General features: G+C 40.1%; 1 pseudogene and 1 gene segment (V, D, J or C); both read left to right on the forward strand.

Moving 5' to 3' along the window:
* The first annotated feature begins 551 nt into the window (after nt 1-551).
* LOC127186562 (immunoglobulin heavy variable 2-5-like) lies at nt 552-1,009 on the forward strand. The segment is given in 2 exon segments: nt 552-597; nt 684-1,009. Coding segments are annotated over 2 exon segments (366 nt in total).
* Nucleotides 1,010-15,585: 14,576 nt separating this feature from the next.
* LOC127186560 (Ig heavy chain V region 108A-like) lies at nt 15,586-16,115 on the forward strand (annotated as a pseudogene).
* The last annotated feature ends 9,199 nt before the right edge of the window (nt 16,116-25,314 follow it).

The raw sequence follows: 25,314 nt of genomic DNA on the forward strand, positions 1-25,314 counted from the left end.
TAGCTTCAGACATCTGATATTAAGTCACAGGGCTCTGTAGATTTATCCTCAGAATCCCTAGAGTCCTGAGGTGTTGCTGTCCAGAAGTGTAGAGAGGCCTACAGCACAGCCTGAATATCAAAGCACCCCTTTCTTGGACCACATGGTGAGCCAACCAGGAGAACTGAAGAACTAAAATGGGAACCCAGGAAAAGACGCAGAGGGAGCCCTAGAGAAAAATTTGAAACAGCCAGGCCTGACTTCTGGAGCTCCTCACCAGGGCCACCAGGATGCTTTCCTGCAAGGTATACAGTTTACAAAGTATGCAAAGTAAACTAAGGCAGTTTGTAAGGAAAGGCTTTCCCTGCACTGCATAGCCAACAATGAGAGCAGAGGTGACCTCCCCTGAGGGCTCCTGTGCTTCCAATCACAGACTGACTTCTCCTGTGTCCTAAAACTTAAGCCCAACGTCAGAAGGAACACCTGTTGAGGAAATGCAAATCACTCTTGGCTCCACCCAAACCTGGGTTGAAAAGCCAATGCTGGACCAGGGTACTCACTGGTGTGCAGGCATGGACAGGCTAACTTCCTCATTCCTGCTGCTGCTTGTGCCTGCATGTGAGTTCCAAGGCTTTCTAAGGGAGGACCTTCCATATCCTCACCCTATTCTAACCTTACCTTCTGATTTTTCCTTTTCTCCACAGATGTCCTGTCCCAGGTTACCCTGAAAGAGTCTGGCCCCGGGCTCTTGCAGCCCTCCCAGACCCTGAGTCTGACCTGCACTTTCTCTGGGTTTTCACTGAGCATTTCTGGTATGGGTGTGGGCTGGATCCGCCAGCCCTCAGGGAAGGGTCTGGAGTGGCTGACACATATTTGGTGGAATGATGATAAGTACTACAACCCATCCCTGAAGAGCCGGCTCACAATCTCCAAGGACACCTCCAAAAACCAAGTATTCCTCAAGATCACCAGTGTGGACACTGCAGACACTGCCACCTACTACTGTGCTCGGAGAGCACATTGACACAGCCTCAGGTGGCAGCTGTACAGTATTTCAGCCTCATTCTCAGCTCTGTGTCTTCCTCCTATAATGTAGGACGTTCAGAGGGGGCACACATTTCCTGCTAGCCTGTGGGGTTTCCTCTTCACTCTGAGCTTCAGAGCAATGACTTCCTGTTATGAAACTGAGGCCTCCTTTAAGTTATCACAATAGGAAGCATCTATGTTTATTTTTATAAAGATGAAGCTTGTCTGTCACATAAGGCAGGTTGTTGAGTGCTATGATTCTTCTCAGTCTTTTGTCTCAAATTCCCAGAGCAGAAGATCCAAATTGTTTTAATGATCCTGTACAGCAAACAACTCGATTGGGAGTGATGGACATTACTGGAGAAGCAACAGTGGACAATGTTACTCCTGGGAATCTCTGAAGTATCTCAGGCTATTTGAGAAGGACAGTGGTTTTTCTCTATAAATGCTGGTAACACACTATTGCTCCAGATAATACTTTTACATCTCACTGAATTTGGAGATGTTGAGTTAGTGGGTAAATAGTGGTTTTACCTATACTGGTTAGCATTCATAATACTGGGCATGACTTTGCATGCTTTTAGAGAAGAACATTAATAACTAATATAGCTACAAACCCTGTCACCTATAATGATTACTTATGAGATAGGCTCATGCATTTGTGCCACTAACATGGGGGTAATCAATTATTCTCTTATTGATTGAGAGTTCCCCCCATGAGGTGGAACCCATGCCTAAACTGCTATGGTGGCTCAGAACCTGAGACTGGATAGGCCATGGCCCTTGATGGGAAACCCAGATGATATTGTTCTGCTGAAGGAACATAGCAATAAAATGATTCCTAATGACATAACTACTTATAAACCATGTCTCATCTATCCATTGTTAGAACAGTTTTTGTAGTAGGTAGAAGCTAACATAGGGAAACACAAGTGGACAGACAATGTGTAGAGAGTGAGAGATACTATAACATTCACTCCTAACTTGGTTGTCTTCATCAAACCTTCCCCTCAGGACTCAGGGACTGATGGAGAAGAGGGGTTGGAAAATTTGTAAGAGCCAGGGGTGATGGATGACTTAATAGAAGCATTTCACAAAACACAGCAGGACTGATGCACAGGTGTATTCACAGACACAGTGGAAGCAAACAGAAAACTTGCACATGTCTAAGCCAAATGGGACCCCAGTGCTGAGAGTGAAAACTGGATACTTGCTTTTACCCCTAACCAAGAAGCTAACTTCAATTGGTACCCACCTGCAAAGGAAAACTTAGTTTTCTCCCATGGAGTCTCACTGGCTATATCATCCACATTTTAGGGTAGACGCCATGCCCAACAGCAACAGAAAACGGACATATGGAGTATTTGAAGAGTTCTTCATTCATGTTAATTTCTTTAGGTATTTCTGTCTCTGTCTCTCTGTCTCTTTTTGTTGTTATTTTTTGGTCTCCTCTTTTGTGTTTTTGTGAGATTGTGTGTGTGTGTGTGTGTGTGTGTGTGTGTGTGTGTGTGTGTGTGTGAGAGAGAGAGAGAGAGAGAGAGAGAGAGAGAGACAGAGAGAGACAGAGAGAGACAGATAGAGACAGAGAGAAAGAGGGAAGAAGAAAATGTTTCTTAGTAAAAGACTGAAGAAATAAAAGGAGTGGAGATGGGTTAGCAGCAGCTGAGAGGGATAGAACAGAAGTTGCACAGGAAATCAGAATATATTGCTTAAAAACAAATTTTTCACTATGGAAAAACTAAGTAAAACACACAGAAGCCTGTGCCTCCTACCCCACCCATAGCTCCAACCTTGTGTTTTTAATTTTATTCAATAAACCTGGACACTGAGAAAAAGAAAATGCATTTATTTATGATTCTGAGGTGTCAATCTACAATCTGGCTTGAAAGTACCCAACAATTTTTGGTCTGTTGCCTATTGCAGTATTAATTCTGTCTCTTATCACCTTTGTCTTTCAGCTCTGACACTATTCTTGCACAATTTTTGCCATAATGTACTTGTTTCCCTGCTCAAACATTTTCTCAGAGCATATGCATAGTCTTCTTAGGAAAGTGCTCCTTCCAGATGTCCTCAGGCATAGCCACAGTCAGACAAGTCTCTGCTACTAACAACATAGACGACAGTAGAGATTCCATCAGCTATGGCTCTTGTCTATCCTTAGTATTTTGTATGTTCACTCACTACTTCATCAGTGGTCACTTCCATTGCTATATCTAACAGACCCTAACTAAAGTACTGTAGTTCATGGAGACAATGTTTGAGGCACAGTTCACCTTCCGATGTTGAAATATCTTCTCAAAATCAATAGGTACATTGCAAAGAAGAGAAATAAGTGAGCTGTCCCTGTGTGAAAGATTATAAAAGTGAGTGCTCACTACCAGCAGGGGGCACTGTTTATCTTCCAATTTTCTAATGAGTAGAGGAGCCACTGAAGCAGATAAAGAAGTTGTTCAGTGAATGTATCCACGCAGCCTCTGTGGATTTAATTGGCAACATCATTATGTACAGAGACTGTGGCATTGTAGACACATTCCATTTCCATGCTATATCCTGAAAGACGATATGTTTTTAAACCTCCAAACCAGATGCATATGTTGACTGCAGAGAAATACAAGTTCATGACATACTTATAAATCCTTATTAAGTATATTGGCACCTCAGGATCTTAAACAATATGGGAAAAATGTCCCAGAGTTTGCAGCTGGTAGAAGAGGTGATCATAGTTCTGGTGATCATTGGATTGAGATGGACAGCATCCTCCAAAGCTCTGAGTGAGTGTCTGATAGAAACAGGGTTGTCAATGCACCTTCTCAGCATCACAAATGTGGTTGACCATGGGGAAATTCATGTCATTCTTGAACACTTTAAGTGTGGTTCACATTAAGGAACCTGGATATGGTGACTGGTTTCTCAGTTGGGATGGAAGAGCTCTATGTGTCTGGATAGGGTAGGATGGTCAATGCACCTTGTCATCATCAGAAATATGGTTGACACTGAGGAGCTTCATGTGTCTCTTGAAAACTTCATGTGAGGTTCACATCAGTAACATGGATGTGGTGAATGGATTGTCAGTGTGATGGAAGAGCTCAGTTTGCATGTGTGCCATGATGGAGCTTGAATTCATTTCCTCAGATGCCAGAACCTCACCATGCATTTACTAACAGAAAAACTCTACCAGTTCTATCTAGAAAAATCATGTCTTCATATGAGAAACATTCTTTCTCTTGATTTCATAAATTAGTTGTGGTTGTAAATACAGCGATGTCTACACAACCAACAGTGCCACAATAGTACCCATTTTCCCACAGTCTGAGTACACAGCTTCACACCTTGGCATGGAATTGAACCATCTCTACCTGCTGACAGAAGCTACAGGAAAGTGCATTCCTAGGAGCAGCCTAAGGGGAGCCAGAGACTGAAGAGATCATGGCATCCTCTCTACAGCTGTCACTCTTCCACTCAGCTGCTGGAGTATTGGTTTGGACTGAGGGTTTCTGGTGCTTCATGAAAAGTTACTTTCAAGGATTTTGACTCATATAGCTTCCCCATGTTTTACATGGGGCTCTGGGTGAGGCAGAAGCCTGGCTTTAGGGTTGAAGTGATTAGATGGATATCCCAAGGCCTGGCAGAACAAACTCTGTAGAGAAATTTCAGGACAGATATCCACTGTGAATACACACAGATACGTCTGTGAATAGATCATGAATAACATGATGTAAATAAATATGGGAATTCATGTGTTTCTATAATGTGTAGAGTCAACTGGTTTTATGCTTAGAGGGATGTATCCGGGACACGGCATAGTTTTAATCATTATTTTTTTTGAGAATTCTCCAAACTGATTTCCAATATAACTACACTGCCATTAAGGATGAGAGAGACAATAATGGTGTCATTTTTTATTCTTGCTTATCATCACCTTCTTGAGGCAAAATCAGAACATTAGAATTCCTTTCATTTGCAATTCATTTGTTAGCTAAGGTCTTTAATTGTAGGACACAGAAAAACCTACCTGATCTGTAATTCCCCGTGTTGGCTAGGTTTCCTAATGCAAGAAGATGCTGTGTAGATTGAAGGAAGAACAAAGACATCAGTGATTTCATGGAGTACCAGGCCTTGAAGTCTACAACATCAGCCTTCAGGTAAGATGTACCTATTAGTGTGTGAATTATATGTAGCAACCAACTTCTTTCTACTTAGATTTGTGGCCTGAATCATGGGAAAGAATTTTTCCCAGGTGCACCTGGTCAAAGTCCATCACTGGAGAAGAAATATGCCCTAGTAGAGCAGAGTTGTACTGCTAATGGTTATGTTGTCAAGCTGCCTTATAAATATTTTTGTTTATTCTAAGTAGATTAGTGTAGCTCTCAGGTCTCAGTGTGCAGTGTGTACTGAGAAGTGCAGACATTCATGACTGTTCAATGTGCTGAGAATGATTGACAGAGTACTCAGGATCAGGTGAGTCAATGATGTCACCTTCTCACACAAATGTTAATTGCAGATATGTGAAAGAAGTGAGTGGTATGGTATACATTTACACAGAGGATTTGGACTTGAACCTCAGCATCCTGCTGCCTGAGCCAGGTGTTTGTACCTCCTTCTTCTCCACCTGACCTAGGGCCTTATCTAAGAAGTACCATGCTCATGAATATGCAAATTCCTTGAGTCTATGGTAGTTAAATGCAGGGATGTCCACACTCCATAGACAACGGTGTCCTCTCCACAGTCAGTAAACACACTATCCTTAAGGATGGAATGGAGCTTGATCATCCTCTTCCTCCTGTCGATAACTACAGGTAAGGGGCTCACCACCTCCAAATCTGAAGGGGTGACAGGGGCTGAGGTGACAATGACATCCACTCTGTCTTTCCCTCCACAGGTGTGCACTCCCAGGTCCAGCTGCGGCAGTCAGGGGATGAGCTGAGGAGACCTGGGTCCTCAGTGAAGTTGTCCTGCAAGGCTTCTGGCTACACCTTCACAGACTACTATATGCACTGGGTGAAACAGAATCCAGGACAGGGGCTGGAGTGGATTGGAGGGATTGATCCTGATGATGGTAATACTTACTACAATCAGAAGTTCAAGGGCAAGGCCACACTGACTGCAGACACATCCTCCAGCACAGCCTACATGGAGCTCAGCAGCCTGACATCTGACGACTCTGCAGTCTATTACTGTGCAAGAGACACAGTGTTGCAACCACATCCTGAGTCTGTCAGAAACACTGGAGGAGCAGGAAGCTGCCCTGAGTATAAAATGACAGAGAAATTAGCCTTGAGACTTGCTTGAAAATAATCATTTTGAGCATTCATTGTTTTTCTTCCACCTGACAGTCTTATAGTGCCTTTGTCAACTTTGTAAAAGGACATCTATGAGTAAAGTGATGTTGCTTTAGGTTGCCTCTACAGTACAACAGACCTTTCAACATCTCCACCAATGATGACCTCCATTGAAATGTTTCTTTTTAATAGAACAATAAGAAAGGGAAATCCATGATGGTGCACTGATAAAGACCAGCTCCAGCATACAGGGTAACCCAAGGTGGTTCACTGTGGTGGCCCAGGTTTCTGCTACAGGCTCTGCAGCAGCCCAGATGAGGCTTATTTTCCTCAGGTCCCTCTACCCAGGAAGCTGCAGATTAACTCTAGCACACAGGGTAAACCGAGGCAAGTTGCAGCAGGGATTGACCAGAATGCAGGGGAACCTTCCAGTCTGTCCTCTGAATTGAAGGCAATTCTCCAGTGTACTGGAAAGGCATCTGTTAAGTGGCTGTAACACTTTGATTCAGTGACTTATCTGGTACCTTCTGGTATTTTCAAGTATCCAAACACTTCACACTGCAAGAAGAGGAAACCTCTAAAAAGGGTCCTGGATGTGTAAATAGCCTGAGAATGAATCACTGAGACAGATTTACTCCTGAAAAATGGTTTTCAAATCACAAGTTTGATTCCCTCCAGCCCAGAATAAGCAAATAGTTCACTCCGGTCCAATACCAAGCCTTTGAAAGCTTGCATATTCACCACTCATTGGTGTTATAAATCATAGTGTTTCCTGAAATTATAAGCGAGGAAATTCACGTTTGGTATTCAAGGGTAACATCATACTTTTCATTTTCATGCGTCCTTTTAGGCAAAAACATAGTCTCCCTTTGCCTTATAATACTTAACTTCATTTCAAATTTATGTCTGATGTCAACATTGTGTTCTTTTAAGCTTGAATCAATGGGTTCATGAATGTTCATGGGGCCAAATTCAGGTGGGGCAGGCTGAATTTATCAAGAAAAGGCAAAGTTTTCACCACCCCATGGAATTCTGTATTCTCTCCCTTGATGTATCACAATAACATAAGATTTCTAGGACACCCTTCCTGAGCTGTAGTAGATTGTTGAGAGCTATAATAGTGAAAACAGCACAGTATTGGAAAGAACCAGACATGCTAATCAATGGAATCATCTTGAAGATACAGGTATATGCCCATGCATCTACGGAGCACTTGACTTTTGATAAATAAATTAGTCATACACACTGGAGAAAAGATAGCACTTTCAAGAAGTGATCTCATCCAGAAAGATCGTTACATGCAGTAGAATAAAAAGGAATCCATTCTCATCTCCTTGAACAAAACTCAAATTGAAATGCATCAATTAGCTCAATAGAAGGTCAGATACACTGAATGTGACATAAGAAATAGAAAGGAATTGTCTTGAACTTGCTGACACCAGAAAAGACATTCTGAACAGAATAGCAAAAGCACAGGCAATAAGAACAACAAGTAGTAGTTCAATAAATGACCTTATAAAATTGGCATGCTTTTGTCTGGCAAAAGATATCATAATTTATATAAAGCAGTAAGCAGAAGAATTAAATATAAATATTTAAACCAACTAAAATTTGACAGAAATCTAAAAATAAAGTTCATAAATAATCTAAAGAAAATTGATGTGAAGAAAACAATGTACACTGTGGAATACTACTCAGCTATTAAAAACAAGAAATTCTCGAAATTTGTGGATAAATGGATTGAGCTAGAAATTATCATAATGAATGAGTTAACCCAGAAGCAGAAAGAATCAAATGGTATATACTCACTTATATCTGCATACTAGCCCAAGGGACATGTCCCATGAAAGCCTTCACTTACCAGGAAACTGGGACAGAGGGGAGGGCATCCTATTGGGACTCTAAATGAGAGATGCATGGGAGAATAGCAAAATAAAAGGATCCAGAGGGTCCTAGAAATCTACAAGTAGAACAATATGATAGGCAGATTTGGGCCCAGGGGTCCTGCTCAAACTAAGGCACCAGCTAAGGACAATACAGGAGGTAAACTTTAAACCCCTTCCCAGATCTAGCCAATGGTCAGAATATTCTCCACAGTTGAGTGAAGAGTGTGATATGACTTTCTCACGTACTATGGTGCATCACATTTGACCATGTCCCCTGGAGGGTGAGACCTGGTGGCACTCAGAGGAAGGACAGCAGGTAGCCAAGAAGAGACTTGATACCCTATGAGAATATATAGGGGGAGGTAATCCCCCTCAGGAACAGTCATAGGGGAGGGGAATAATGGGAAATTGGGGGGGGGGGAGGAATGGGAGGATACAAGGGATGGGATAAACATTGAGATGTAACAAGAATAAATTAATTTAAAAAAAGAAAACAATGAAAATAAAAAATGAAATACGGATCTAAGGGAAATCTCAAAAGATAAAATATGAATGACTAAGAAATGCTTGAAGAAACATTCTTAATCACCATAGAGATGAAAATCAAAATTTCTTGAGGTTTTTATTTTAAACCATGCAGAACTCCCAATATCAATAAAATGATGTCAGCTGTAGCTGACAAAGGTTTAGAGTTATGGGGTGCTGATGGAGTGTGTAGTTGAAAAGTTATTACAGAAAATATGAGGCATTCCTCAGAAGTCTGGAAGTGTATCTACCTCAACATCCAGCTATAACACTGTTCACCATACATCCAAATGACCTTACATCTATGAAAGTCACAGGAAATGGATGGACCTAAAAAGAAACCACTTTGATTGAGATAATTCAGGTTCAAAATGACAAATATGTTTATATACACTCTCTGTGGATGTTATCTGTTAAGTCTTCCGTAGGCAGGCTAAAGTCCTTATGAACACAGATGTGAGGTATGTAGTAAGGATCTAGGGGAAACTGTGTTTTTCCCTAGGAATGAGTAAATAGTTGTGAGTAGATGGGTTGGAGATTGGAATGGGAGCATCAGACTGAATGGATGGAAATGGGAGGGAAGTGAGGTGATATGAAGAGAGAGATAGTTAAATCTTATGTCCATTTGAGGGATGATATAGCCACAAAGCTGAATGCAGTAGAGTAGATATCAGTGCTGGAGGTAAAACATTTCCACTATAGATCTCTCATACGGGCATAGACGCTGTGCTCATGTATCTCTGAGAAGGATAATGAATGTCATGAGTGCTGAATTAATGGGTTCGAGTCAAGGTCAACTCTATGCTTTTGAAATTCCTTACCTATTTAATATCCGCATAAATTTGTGCTGACAGCAGCAGAACAACAATGATGAAGATAAAGCCATGTTTAGTGAGTTGTGATGAAGCCTGTGGCTGTGAGTGTGGTGAAAATGTAGAGGCAGAAATTCACACAGCAGGGTGCTTTCTGGAGTAACCAGTCCTTTGTGGGAGAATAACATGAGAACATCATCCAAACAGACAGAGAAAACTAAAACACCCAAGTATAAATTTTTCTCTTTAGAAGCTTTCAATCTGTTCAGAAGACTTGGTGTTGTGTTTTCACTTTCATTTAATACATGGATGTTTAACATTTTAATTTCTTTCTGATTTTTCTTTTATCCAATTGTTTGATCCCCATGAAATTTTGGAATTACTCTTTGTCCACTGTAGATCTTAACATACGTTACATTGTGGCTAGATGGTTTTTCTCAGTGACCTTAATTATGTGAATTTTTTAATACTTGTTTTGTTTTTCAAGGTATGGTCCATTTTAGGGGAGTTTCTCTGGTCTGCTGAGTAGAATAGAAATGTATCCTTTGGCGTTTCTATAGACAACTGTGCGGACATCTGTCACTGAAGAAATCAAGAAGAGTAAATATATCAATGCTTTTAGGGACCTCTGTGCATATGAGTTCTAGAGAAAATGATACTAAAACTTGTATGAAAAAACTTCAAGTCTTCCAAGGAAAAAATTGAAGAAGATATCAGAAAATGGAAAGATCTCCCATGCTTGTGGAATGGGAGAATCAACATAGTAAAAATGGCCATCTTACCAAAAGCAATCTACAAATTCAATGTAATTCCTACCTAAAGTATGTATACAATTATTTTTTAATTTAAATAATTTATTCAGAAATTAAATAAAAAAAGAAGGAAGGATTGAGCTAAGGAAGTGAAGGAACAGTGGAAAGTAGGAAGTGAAGGAAGGAAGGAAGGAAAAAAGAAGAAAGGGAGAATTCTGGCAATATCTTTTGTGTGTAAATCTCACATTTTTCCAAGTTGACAGCTTCTAAGTCTTCTGTCTTTGCTAAATTGCTCAACGTGTCAGCAGAAGTTGAAACAAAAATGAGATTTAATGATGATGCATATTTAATGTGCATAATGGTAAAATGTAGTGTAATAAGTTTGTAAAATCTTATTTGGGATTTTTCTCTTGTGATTTGGTTTTTTCCCTCTGAAGAAATTTTCATTATTATTCTTTGAATGTTCAGAGCAATTTCTTCTAAGAAACTGTAGTATTTCTATATCAATATCATATGTATCATTTCTAAATATTTGAGCTGAGACAGTTAAAGAAAACCATATAAATAAAAAATTATTCAAAACATAAGGAACATGTGCAGAGAAGGGAGATCAAAGTGTTTGCATGACTCACATACAGTGTTTACTTCTCTCAGTTAATAACATTCATATATGTTATATGTTGGTCAGAACCTTTGCTTTGAAAGACACAATAGAGGTCACTCTGGTTAGTTCTTGAAATCCATGTCACTCTCCTGGAAATCTACAAATACAGAAATGACACAATTCAATGTCCCAGTCAATGACCACTGTTTACCATCTATCTATCTATCTATCTATCTATCTATCTATCTATATCTGTATGTATGTATGTGTATATATATATATATGTCTGTATGTATGTGTATATATATATGTCTGTATGTATGTGTGTGTGTATGTATATATATATATATATATATATATATATATATATATATATAATTTATCACATAGTAGAATGAATTCCTCAACTGAAAAAGTAGGACCTGACAATCTATCCCTATGGAGAGGGAGTTTCAAGCCTCTTCATGCCGTCTCCAACCCCCAGTTAGTATAAAAGAATGAAGGCCTTGAAGAATGAGGAAGACGGAAGAAATGGAAGGACGTCAGAGCAGGGTCCCAGAAGCAATGGTCTAGATTTGTCTCTATCTTTTGGTACTCACAGGCATATTCCTTTATTACTATGGTGATACTTAAAAATACTAATCTGATATAATTGTTGCTACACGAAGCACAGACTTTAATGTGAGAGACATGAGGACAACTCACAAGGGCTTTGCTTGACAAAGTTCCAATCATCTCTGGCTGATCAGAACTGTCAAATATTATCTATGACCCAGGCCTAATTTTGCCTATAAACTACCTTGAAATCTGCCTTTTCCTCTAAAACTGTCTGCCTTTCTGTTTCACACTTGGACTATGAGTCTGGCCCTAACAAAATTAACACTGGAAAATGTTTTTTCCCACAGAGGTGATTAAAAGAAGGCATATGGCCAAAGGCTTGAGACAATGAGAGAGTTTTGGCTCTGACTACTGTGAGTAGACAGGTATAAACATCTTGAAAATAAAATTAAGACTTTGACATAACAGTACCTTGTTAAATACTGTTAGCTGTAGAAGAGAAAGCGTGTTTTTAAAATAATAAATCAAAAGTTTCTTTTTTTAAGTTTTATTTTTTTCTTTATTTTTCTTAAAAATTTTTTAAATTAATTTATTCTTGTTACATCTCAATGTTTATCCCATCCCTTGTATCCTCCCATTCTTCCCTCCCCCCCATTCTGCCATTATTCCCTTCCCCTATGACTGTTCCTGAAAGGTATTACCTCCCCCTGTATATGCTCATAGGGTATCAAGTCTCTTTTGGCAACCTGCTGTCCTTCCTCTGAGTGCCACCATGTCTCCCCCTCCAGGGGACATGGTTAAATGTGAGGCACCAGAGTATGTGAGAAAGTCATATCCCACTCTCCACTCAACTGTGGAGAATGTTCTGACCGTTGGCTAGATCTGGGTAGGGGCTTAAAGTTTACTGCCTGTATTGTCATTGTCTGATGCCTTAGCTTGAGCAGGACCCCTGGGCCCAAATCTGCCTATCATAATGTTCTACTTGTAGGTTTCTAAAAGCCTCTGGATCCTTCTACTTTGCTATTCTCCCATGCTTCTCTCATTTAGAGTCCCAATAGGATGTCCTCCCTCTGTCCAGGCCTTAATGTCAACCATTAATAAATGGGACCTCATGAGGCTGAGAAGCTTCTGTAAGGCAGGAGACACTGTCGAGAGAACAAAGTGACAGCCTGCAGACTGGGAAAAGATCTTCACCAACCCTACATCTGACAAAGGTCTAATATCCAAAATATATAAAGAACTCAAGAAATTAAACACCACCACCTAATAACCCAATTGAGAAACGGGGGTTGGAACTAAACAGAGAATTCTCAACAGAGGAATATCAAATGGCCAAGAAACACTTAAAGAAATGTTCAACCTCCCTAGTCATCAGGGAAATGCAAATCAAAACAACTCTGAGATTCCATCTTACACCCTTCAGAATGGCTAAGATCAAAAATTCAAGTGACACCACATGCTGGCGAGGATGTGGGGAGAGAGGAACACTCCTTCATTGCTGGTGGGAATGCAAACTAGTACGGCCACTTTGGAAATCTATCTGGTGCTATCTCAGAAAAATGGGAATAGGGCTTCCTCAAGACCCAGCTATTCCACTTTTTGGAATATACCCAGAAGATGCTCCAGCACACAACAAGAAAATTTGCTCAACCATGTTCATAGCAGCCTTATTCATAATAGCCAGAACATGGAAACAGCCTAAGTGTCCCTCAGTAGAAGAATGGATAAAGAAACTGTGGTACATATACCCTATGGAATACTACTCAGCTATTAAAAACAAGGAATTCCCAAAATTTGTGGATAAATGGATTGAGCTAGAAATGATCATAATGAGTGAGTTAACCCAGAAGCAGAAAGAATCAAATGGTATATACTCACTTATATCTGCATACTAGCCCAAGGGGCATGTCCCACGAAAGACTTCAGAAGTTTCTTTAGAATCTGCTTTGAAATCACTATAAGGTGGGCATGAAAGGGCATGCCTTACAGACATTTTACAATTGAGGACTCCTTAGCAGTTAGCCTGGTAGAAGAGGTGTTCATAGTCTCATTGTTCACAGGATTGAGATGGACATCAGCCCCCTAAGCTCTGATTAAGTGTCCAAGAAACAGGATTGCAATGCACCTTATCAGCATCACAAATGTGATTTACCCAGAGGAGATTCCTGTTGTCCTTGAAAACCTGAAGTGTGGTTTGCACTAAGGAGTGTGGATATGGTGAATGGTTTCTCAGTGGGATGGAAGAGCTCTGTGTATGCGTGATTGTGGGAGGATGGTCAAAGCACCTTCTCAATATCAGAAATATGGTTGACAATGAAGAGCTTCACGTGTCTCTTGAACACTTGAAGTGTGGGTCACATTAAAGAGCATGGGTGTGGTGTTGGATTGTCAGTGGGATGGAAGAGCTCTGTGTGCACAGGTGCCAGGTTCAAGTATGAATAAAATTACCTCAGATACCAGAATCTCAACATGCTGCTGACCAATGTATAAAAACTCTCCCAGTTATATCTGAAAAAAGTTCATGTCTTCATCTAAGAAACATCCTTCCTTATTATTGTGTAAATATCAGTTGTGGCTATAAATAAAAGGATGTTCATACAACCAACAGTACCACATTAGTACCCACTTTCCCACAGTCCTTGAGCACAATGGTTCTCACCTTGGCCTGAAGTTGGATCATTTATTCCTGGTGGCAGCAGCTACAGGTAAGTGCATTCCTAGGAGCAGGTCTGAGGGGGAGGCAGACACTGAAGAGATCGTGGCATCCTTCTTATAGGTGTCACTCTTATGTTCAGCGGCTGCAGTCTGGGGCTGCCCTGAGGCCTCCTGGAGCTTCATGAAAGGTTGCCTGTAAGGATTTCCCATCAGTTAGTTTTCCATTTTCTATAATGGGACACTGGGTGAGGCAGAAGCCTGGGTATGGGATTGAATTGGTTGGATGAATACTCCCAAGAACTGGCAGAACAAACTATGTAGAGAAACTTCAGAACAGATACAAACTGGATACAAACAATGTCAAAAACAGACTACTCTGTTTTACCTATTTGACTTTTGTTGTAAATCTAGGATGATTCCGTTCTCTAGCTGCTGAGAATAGAACATGAACAACAGGCTGTGCGTAAATATGGAATTTCAAGTGTCTCTATAATAACTTGTAGAGTCGTTTGGGTATATGCTGTGAGGCCTGTAGCTGGAAAACAGAATAGTTTTTTAATTAATTAATTAATTAGTTAATTTTTTGGTGAACTCTCCAAATTGATTACCAGTGCTACTGCACTCCCTTCAAGGGTGAGAGAGGATCAGCCTTCATGACATCCATGTCATCACTTGTACTCTTGCTTCTCATCATCTGACTGAGGTCAAGTTAGAATATTAGGATTCCTTTATGTGCCTTTTAACTGGCTGAGGAATCTGGTTGTAGGACACATAACACCTACCTGATCTGTAAATTCTCCCTGGTGGGTAGGTTTCCTAGAGCAGGAAGGTGCTGTGAAGCTTGAAGGAAGAACAAAGATATCAGTGATCTCATGCAGTACCAGGCCTTGCAGTCTACAACATCTCCCTTCAGATAAGATGTACCCATTAGTGCCTGGTTGCTATACAACAACCAACTCCTTTCTAATTGAATTTTTGACCTGAACCATAGGAAAGAGTTTGTTGTAGTAAACATGGCAAAAGTCCATGGTTAGAGATGACGTCATCCCTGGTAGACCAGAGTGCTCATGGTCATGTTGTCAAACTGTCTTATAAATGTTTATGATCATACCCAGTATATTATTTCTGTTCTCAGCTCTCAGCATGCAGTGTGTATGAACTGATGCAGACATTCATGATAGACAAGTGCTGAGAATGATGGGCAGAGTACTCAGTCACAGATGAGTCAACGATGTCACCCTCTCACCCAAATATTATACATCTGAAAAAAGGGAGAGAGTATGGAATGTGATTCCTCAAAGGATTAGAACTTGAACCTGAGCATCCTGCTGCCTGACCCAGATGTTTGTACCTCCTTCTTTCTCTGCTGGATTATGGGTTTATCTAAGGACCATCTCATGAATATGCAAATTACTTGAGTCTGTGGTGGTAAATACAAGGATTCTCCACCCCCAAGACATCATCTGGTCAGTGTCCTCTCCACAGTCAGAGAACACACCATCCCTAAAGATGAAATGGAGCTGGATCATCCTCTTCCTCCTGTCAGTAACTACAGGTAAATGGGCTCATGAGCTCCCAATCTGAGGAGGAGACAGGGACTGAGGTGACATTGACATCTACTCCACTCTGTCTTTGTCTCCACAGGTGTCCACTCTCAGGTACAGCTGCAGCAGTCTGAGGCAGAGCTGAGGAGACCTGGGTCCTCAGTGAAGTTGTCCTGCAAGGTTTCTGGCTACACCTTCACAGACTACTATATGCACTGGGTGAAACAGAAGCCAGGACAGGGCATGGAGTGGATTGGATATATTTATCCTGGAAATGATGGTACTAGCTACAATCAGATGTTCAAGGGCAAGGCCACACTGACTGCAGTTAAATCCTCCAGCACAGCTTACATGGAGCTCAGCAGCCTGACATCTGAGGACTCTGCAGTCTATTACTGTGCGAGAGACACAGTGTTGCAACCACATCCTGAGTGTGTCAGAAACCCTGGAGGAGCAGGAAGCTACCCTGGGACTGAGATGAAAGGGAAGATTAGCCTGGAGACTTGCTCAGAAATAATAATTTTGAGCATTCATTTTTCAGCTCTTCTCATAGTCTCATAGTATCTATGTCAATTTTATAAAAGGACATCTATGAGTAAAGTGATGTTGATTTAGGATGCCAGACCTTTCAATATCCTCACTGTGATAATTTCCATAACCATGTTTCTTACTTATGAAATCATTAATAAATAAAAATCCTAATGATACATTGATAGTCATCAGCTCCAGCTCACAGGGCAAACCAAGGCAGGTTGTAGCAGTTTTCCAGGTTTCTGCTAGGGGCTCTTCAGCAGCCCAGGTGAGGTGCCAGCTCTGATGAAACTTTTCTTCCTCAGGTCCCTATAGCCAGGTTGCTAGAGAGCAGCTCCAACACACAGGGTAAAGTGAGGCAGGTTGCAGCACTGTTGATTGGTGGCTGATATTTTTCTATGTACTTTAACTCTTTATCTTTTAGGCTGGTATCTTTGCTATGTACACTTGAATGTCGAAAGGTCCAGGCTGGTGGCCTTGCAACTTACACCTTGACAGACAGAGGAAGCAGATTTTTGTTTACCTCACACACACACATGCGCACAAACAATCAATAGAAAAAACACAAGAGCTCACAAAGACACCCTTCATGCACATATACATTAACATACAGAGAATACACACACACACACACACACACACACACACACAGAATATAGTATGTCAGCAATATAAACAGACAGACGCATTTTTGGATGAAGATGACTTCACCTACTGTCTAATTCTCTCTTGGGTTTTTATATGATCAGATGCAAAGGCTCTCTATGTATGGAAAAATTATCTCAATCAAAATAGATAGAATTTTTACGTAAAAAAGGAGTTACACTAGGACTATTGATCCTAGTATCTTACAAGAAACTTTCTCTATCAAAAGTTTAAGGCAGTAGTTTTACTGTATGCTCATTATGAGTTCAAAGTAGAAGTTTTATCTTTTTCTAAATACACTTGTGCCTTATGTGTTCAAAGAAATATTTTTATGTCAAAGTTTTTGTAGGACTCAGGTGTCTCTCTTGTTTTCTGTAGATAACCACTTATTCTTTGTTTCTATATTCATATTATCATTTCTTATCATTGTATAAACCTGGGCCATATCCTTGGACTGAACCTAAATTGAATGTATTTCATTGATTATTAATTTACTTCAGTCTTGTTTTCCTTCTTCATGTAATTCACATGGAGGTTCATAGAACTCATAGAATTTTCACTGCATGGTAGGAGGATTTAATCTTATTTGAATCAATTAGAAGCCATTATCAGGAATTATAAAATATCTGTAGGAAATCTACCCAACACAGAGAGTAGCAATTATGAGGGATATGATTATCTTTTAGGCAGTAAGAGTCTGTATCATGCCAGATGTTTGGAATAAGCATGGAAAGGCAGTATAGCAATAATAAATGATCCTACTCAACCAGGGACACACCCATTCATCCCTCATGCAAGAAGAAGTGGGCTGTCTACAGGAAGCTCATGTACTTGCTTTTGCCAATCCAGCATGTGATTGTTCCCAGCAATGCATGGTAAAAAGATATCTGGATTTTGAGAGCAAAGAACTTTTTCTGAAATAATAATAATATGAATATGGCCTGGAAAATGCAAATCACCAAACTTTGGTCAAACAAAAACTCATTTAATCATTTCAATTCGAACGTAACCTGAAGGTGTGTTGTTACCTCTGGCTGTGTGTCCCAGCACAATTTTCAGTCTCTTCAGTTATAAGATATACTTATATTAGAAAGCATTTCCACCAAAGTATAATTCCTGTAATTTGGTCAAAAGTATTATTAAATAATATCATAGAACTCATTTCTCACCTCGCTGTATGTACATACCTTTGGCCCATATTTCCTTCTTTCCCTCCTAGTGTCAGTAACATGGCCCATATTTTCAAGCATTTACAGAACACTGATGCAGCATCAACTTTCATGGTCCATTGTATACATTTGGTGCATACATAATTACATAATCCTTATGCATTCATCTCACGACAGACATGTTTTTTATTTCCATAATATAGTTATTGCAGACCCTGCTGCAATAAAGTTTGATGTTATAATATTTCTGATGTATGTTCCTTTTGGGTCATTTTGATCAGTTTTTTGTATGCAACCTACTCTAAAGGCCTGTGTACATTGTATGAATATGAAAGATGCTGTAAATTCCATAGCAGGTTTGGAGATTTCAAGTCCCTGTCAATATCACAACCTCTTTCTGTAAATAAATCAGATAACCTTGTCCCAGAATGAAGCAAATGCATCAGGCCAGAAATATACTGAGAGGTACGGAGTTGATGTTACATCCACAGTACCTGCACAGGGCTCAGGGAAGGGACATGGGATGCATTTCCTCAGAGAAGATTCGCCCTTGAACCTCAGCATCAGCTGCCTAATCCATGTGTTCTGTACTGCCTCCTTCTGCAGCTGGATCTATTCCTTATTTAAGATGTACATTTGTCATGAATATGCAAATTTTGTGAGTGTATGGTTGTTACACACAGGGATGTCCTCACACAATAAAAACATGTGATCAGTGTCCTCTCCACACTCATTGAACCCTGTGGTATTTACCATGGGATGGCGCTTGATTCTTTTCCTGTTCGCAGCATCTACTGGTAAGGGGTTCCCAATTCAAACATTTAAGTGGGACTGAAATGACAATGCCATCCACTATGCTTTTCTATGCGCAGGTGTCCACTCCCAAATCCAGCTGCAGCAGTCTGGGGCTGAGCTGGTGAGGCCTAGATCCTCAGTGAAGTTGTCCTGCAAGGCTTCTGGCTACACCTTTATTGATTATGGTTTGAGCTGGGTGAAGCAGAGGCCAGGACAGAGAGTCACATGTTCCCTGGGAGAAGAAGCTGAGCTGGGCCAACATCAGTGGTTTCTGCCAGCTACTCAACTAAGATATTGAGGGTCCTCCGCTTGCCACCTTCTTGATGGCACACAAGATCCAGTACTGACATGAGTGGGAGGACATCCAGGCCTTGATGGCTACCAACAATCTGGAGATATGAATGGGATCAGGAGAGCTGTCCATGAGGACATGGAAACAGGAGAGCTGACCCTGAGGACATGAGACCAAGAGAGCTGTCCCAGCCTTGAGAACACAGGTGCTGAAGAGCTGGCCCTGCCCTGATGACATGGGAGCAGGAGAGAGGGCCCTGTCCTGATGACACTGGAGTGGGTGAGCTGGACCTGCCCTGATTACACCGGAGCAGTAGAGCAGGCCCTGTCCTGAGGACATGGGAGTGAATGGTCTGGCCCTGCCCTGATGACAGGGGGCAGGAGAGCAGGTCCTGCCTGAGGATATAGGAACAGTTGTGCCAGCCTTTGTGTTAGAGTGAGGGTCTCTCATTCTATCTCCTTCTACACAGCACTTATCAGAAAGGCATTTTTTTTCTTCCTGAGGACTCTGGTCTTGTGTTTACTACTCTTTATTGGGAGGAGAGGTGAGTTCCTCTGAGAGTTCAGGTGATTCTCAGCACAGCCTTGCTCCTCCTCAGTCCTTACACTTAAGTCCATCATCAGAGCTAACACCTGCTGAGGGAATGCAACTATCTTCTGGCTCCAACTAATCATGGGTTGAAAAGCTCTGCTTCCTCAGATCCCAATGACCCATTTTTGGTCTCTTGGCTTCTACAAATTAAACACACATTCAAATAGGGGAACTATACATGAATGAAATCATGAAGCATTTAACTTTATGTACTTGGGTGACCTCATTCACCATGTTTTTTCCAGGTGTATCCACAAACCTAAACATTGCATAATTCATGGAAACATGGTCCCAAGCCCATAGCTAGATATGAACCTGTTGGCATAATCTTTTGTGCACCATTTAAAGCTTGTCTTTGTGTTTTTCAAATGCTGATTTTGTAGCAGCAGAGACCTGAGTACAGGCCAAACTTTGGTATTGTTATTTTTAAGATGTGTCACCTGTCTCAGTGTTTGGTAAGAGGTGACTGGCCTATAGCAAAACAAGAGTGGATATGAAGGACTATAGGAGAGATAGGAACTATGAGAAAATAATCAAGTACAGGTGGATTACCCAGGCACACACAGAGGTTCAAATAGTTGCCAGGGCTGAGAAGACATAGGGATCCCTATGCCAGAATGTAGATTAGTAGAAATAAGTTAATTTAAGTTATACAAGTTAGTTGGGAACAATCCAATGTTTCACATATTAGTAAAAGTTCTCTATGTCATTAATTGGGCATTTGACAAGTTAGAAACAGCCCAAGGATATGACAGAGAGACACTAATAGACTTCAATTTTGTTGGTATATACAATTATGTATGTCAATGCACAATAATTTATAATTCAAAGTGTCTATCATAGTAAAGGAATCATGGCATTGTCAAGAATTATAAGAATAGAGATACAAGATGTTGGTGCTGATGATTTATCAGATCAGGGGAACAGTAGTGATTGCAGAATGTCTGAAAGGCCATAGGAGTGGACCCTAAAACCACAGGGTCCATCTTTCCTAGGTGAAAGAAAAGGCCATGGTGAGGGAAACTGCAACTCCAACCTCACTTTCTCTTGCTAATCCTACAAAACATCTTTGATTTGCAACAGATGGCTATCTCAGCCTCCTGCCAAGTGTATACTCCAACCACCCCATTGGTGGATACCTTCTAGGTACCAGAGTGCAAGCTGTAGCCTCAGAGTCCATGATGCCCATGACTCACAGAGACAGCTCCAACTGTAGCAACCACCCTCTGAGCTCACAGATTCTCCAAGATGTCTGTGACCAGGGAGCACAGTGTCTGGGAAGTGAGAACTCATTAACGTTGCAGAACTAGAGTGCTAGTATCAGGACAACTAGAAGAATATAAGAAGGCAAACACAACACCACAACCAACATCAAAATAAAAGGAACAGTAACTGGCCATTATTATCCCTCAACATCAATAGACCGAAAATCCAATAAAGAGACAGAGACTAAACAGAAACCATACAAGAAACACACCTCAGCAACAAAGACAGACATCACCTGAGAGTATTGGGCTGGAAAAAGGTTTTCCAAGAAAAACGACCAAAGGAGCAAACTGGGGTAGCTATTCTAACTAACAAAATAGATGTTTGACCAAAATTAATCAAAAGAGATGGGGAATGTCCTTTCGCAGTCATCAAAGGAAAAATTACCCAAGATGGCATCTCAATTTTGAACATATTTGCCTCAAATCCATGGGAACCCACATTTAGAAAAGAAACATTGATAAAGCTTAAACCATACACTGATCGTCACCCATTACTAGTGAGAGACTTCAACAGCACAACATTGCCAAAGACAGGTCAATAAAACAGAAACTAAACAGAGAGTTATGACCCTAACAGATGTCATGAATCAGAGACCTAATCAATATCTACAGAACCTTCACCCAACAAAAGGAATATAACTTCTCAGCATCTTAGTGAACGTTCTCCAAAGTTGATCATAAACTCATTACAAAGCAAGCCTCCAAAGATACAAGAGAACTGAAATAACCTCTTATCTCTTATTAAACCACCATGGGCTAAAGCTAGACCACAACAAGAACAGAAATAACAAAGAGCATACAGATGCATGGAAACTGAACAACTCTCTACTCAATGACAACCGGGTCAGGGAAGGAAGAAAGAAATTAAATAGTTCCTAAAATTCAATGAGAATGAAGACATAACCCACCCACTAAGTGCCTCCATGAAGAAATGGGAGAGTTCTCATACTACCAATCTAAAAGTACACCTAAGATCTCTAGGATGAAAGGAATTAAAGATGCACAAGTGGAGTAGATGGCTGCAAATAATCAAACTCCGGGTGGATATCAACAAATTAAAAACATAGAGAGCAATTCAAAGAGGTGGTTCTTTGAGAAAATCAACAAGATAGACAAACCCTTCACCAAATCAGCAAAAGGCAGAAGGACACTTTCCAAATCAAGAAAAACATAAAAGAAAAGGGAGACATAACGACAGACAGGGAGGAATCCAAAGAATCATTAGGTCTTACTTCAAAAGCCTATATGCCACAAAGTTTGAAAATTAAATGAAATGGACAATTATTTGACATATTCCACTTACCAAACTTGAATGATAATTACATAATTACATAATTACATAATCTTTTATCCCCTAAGAAGATAAAGGCATTCATCAAAATCTCCCAAAAAAAAAAAAAAAAAAAAAAAAAAAAAAAAGCCCAAGGCCAGATGGATTCATTGCAGTGTTCTAGCAGACATTCATAGAAGAGCTAATACAAATACTCTTTAAACTATTACATAAAATAGAAACAGAAGGAATATTATAAAACTCATCCTAAGACCACGGTAACCTTGATACCTACCCAACAAAGAAAGGGATTTTCAGACAATTTTCTTTTATGATATTGATGCAAAAATACTCAATAAAATAGTCACAATCCAAATCCAAAACCACATAAAAATATTCACTGTGGCCAAGTAGGCTTCATCCTAGGCATGCAGAGGTGGTGCAATATAGAGAAATCCATCAGTGTAATCTAACATATAAACAAACTGCAAGTAAAAAAACTCACATGATCATCTCCTTCGATGATGAAAAAGTATTTTAAAAAAATCCAAATTCATGTTATAAGTCTTGGAGATATCAGGGATACAAGGCACATACCTTGTGGGTGGGTTTTTATTCTTTTTGTTCTAGAGATAACATGTGAGATGTGAACTCACTAGTATGAGATTGCTAACCTCTCCCTCCCTGCAGCCCTCTGTGTTTCTGTCAATTTATGAATTTACTGTAAAAGCAATTTTTGTTCATATTAGCTAAGGGCTTTTTATATTTATTCCCTTTACCTTCTGATATCTCTCTATATGATCCCTCCCTCCCCACTCATCTTCATGTTCCCACTATTTACAAAAAAGGTGAGTTCCCCAACCCACTGCAGCCTAAGTAGTTGCATCAGGACTGAGCACATTCTTTTACCCTGAGGCTAGGCAAGGAAGCCATACTAGGGGCTCATTATCAGAAACAAATAACAGAATTCATGGCAGAAGCAGCCTCTGTTCCCCTTACTAGGGGGCCCACATGAAGGCTAAACTGCCCATCTGTTACATATGTGTAGGGGCCTAGATCCAGTCAAGGCATAGTTGTTGGTTGTTGCTTTAGTCTCCATAATCCCCTGGAGCCCAGGGTATTTGACTTTGTTGGTCTTCTTGTGGAGCTCTTGTCCCCTCCAGGTCCTTCTATGTTCCCCACCTCTTCAAAAAGTCTCCCTGTGGTCTGTTGAGGCCTTTGATCCAGTTAGAATTGAGTTTTGTACAGAATAATAATTACGAAGAATTTGTATTTTCTGCATGTAGACATTCAGTTAGTCCAAGTCCCATTTGTTGAAGATGCTTTTGCTCCCATTGTATGGAATTGGATTCTTTGTTAAAATTCAAGTGTCCGTTGGTGTGTGTGTTTAATTCTTGGCCTTTAATTTGATTCCATATGTTCATCAGTTTGTTTCCATGCCAGTACCATGGAGATTTTTATTACTATTGCTCTGCAGTAAAGCTGAAAATCAGGAATAGAGGTACCAGCAGAAGTTCTTTTATTGTATAGGATTTTTTAAAAATCTAATCTTGGCTTTTTTGTTCTGTACATATAAAGCTGAAAATTGTTCTCTTAAATTAAAGTCCGTAGATAATTTTGTTGGCATTTTGGTGGGAATTACAGTGAATCTGTAGATTGCTTTTGGTAAGATTACCATTTTATATGTTAATCTTACTAATTCATGAGCATGGGAGAACTTTCCATCTTATGATTTCTTCTTCAATTTCTTTATTCAGAGAATTGAAATTCTTGTCATACAGATCTTTCATTTTGCTGGTTATGTCATTGTTCTCCAGTAGAGTCTGTGTGACAAGTATTACACAGGCCTGAGAACTAAGACCCCCAAAAAAGGGACAGTCTCCTGGACTGGTGTCTATAATACTGCCAGCAGAAAAATGCAGTTTCAAAACTCTCATTTCTGGGAACTATTTTCTGTTTCTCTCTAAATTCTAAGTGAATTTCACTCCCATGGTGGGATTCCGCAAGTGTAGCAATGGTTGCTATGAGACCCTGGCTTGGGTCTGCAGCCAGGGACTGTCTGTGGTCAAAGTACTTCTGCTTCACTTCCACTTTTTAAATGAGACATGACTAAGAATTATTCATTAGTAAATAAGTTATATTATGGCCTACAAAGAAATGGAATATTTCAAAAGACTCCAGGTAGAAGGAAAAAAAATAAAAGAGGAAGAAAAGTCCTGGCACACAGGTGCTGAGTACAGGTTTTGTTAGAGAGAGGACGTTGACCCTGAATAAAAAGAAAGCACATACATATTAATATCAAGCCAGTAACTTAGGAGTGATCATGTCTTTCTGTTAGGTGTCTCTGTACTCTGTATTGTTTCATTCAAGGTTGTAACAATAACTTCGCATTCTGTACCTGTACCTGTGTGCTTGATTGCTGATTGACTTCCTTGAATCTGCTCTGTGGGAACGTGATGTGTGAAAATGTAACCAAAAACTTTCACTGCGTTCAAGAAATGTATATAATGCTATACTACTTGGCTGCAAAATACACTCAGATGAAGACTTGTCTGTGTGCCCCTTCGCCTTATTTCTGTTCACTAACTTCCAAGAACTCCAGATCCCAAGGACCTATCCCCGACCGAGCTAGTAGTCCATGGCATGGTTAGAGTCACAGCAATGTACTTTATATTATTTGTTTCTATTGCAAAGGGTGCTGTTTCTCTATTTTTCTCAGCCCATTGAGATTTGGGTATAGGAGGTGTACTGTATTTTTAAAGTTAATTTGGAATCCTGCCATGTCGCTGAAGGTGTGCATCAGCTGTAGAGGTTCTCTGGTAGAATTTTTGTGGTCATTTATGTGTACAATCATTTGAGATTAGAGACTTTTTGATTTTTTCTTTTATAATTTGTTTACCCTTGATTTATTTAGTTATCTTGTTGCTGGAGATAGGATTTCAAGTATTACATTGGAGAGTTATGGTGAGGATGGGGAGCCTTATATTATCCATGATTTTAGTAGAATTGCTTTAAGTTTCTCACCATTTCATTTGATGTTGTTTATAAGTGTGCTGTATATTGTTATTATTGTACTTAGGTATTTGCCTTGTATCCCTGATCTAAGACTTTGAACATGAAGGTGTGTTGGATT

This window comes from Acomys russatus, unplaced genomic scaffold (assembly GCF_903995435.1).
Source record: "Acomys russatus unplaced genomic scaffold, mAcoRus1.1, whole genome shotgun sequence".
NCBI lineage: Eukaryota > Metazoa > Chordata > Mammalia > Rodentia > Muridae > Acomys > Acomys russatus.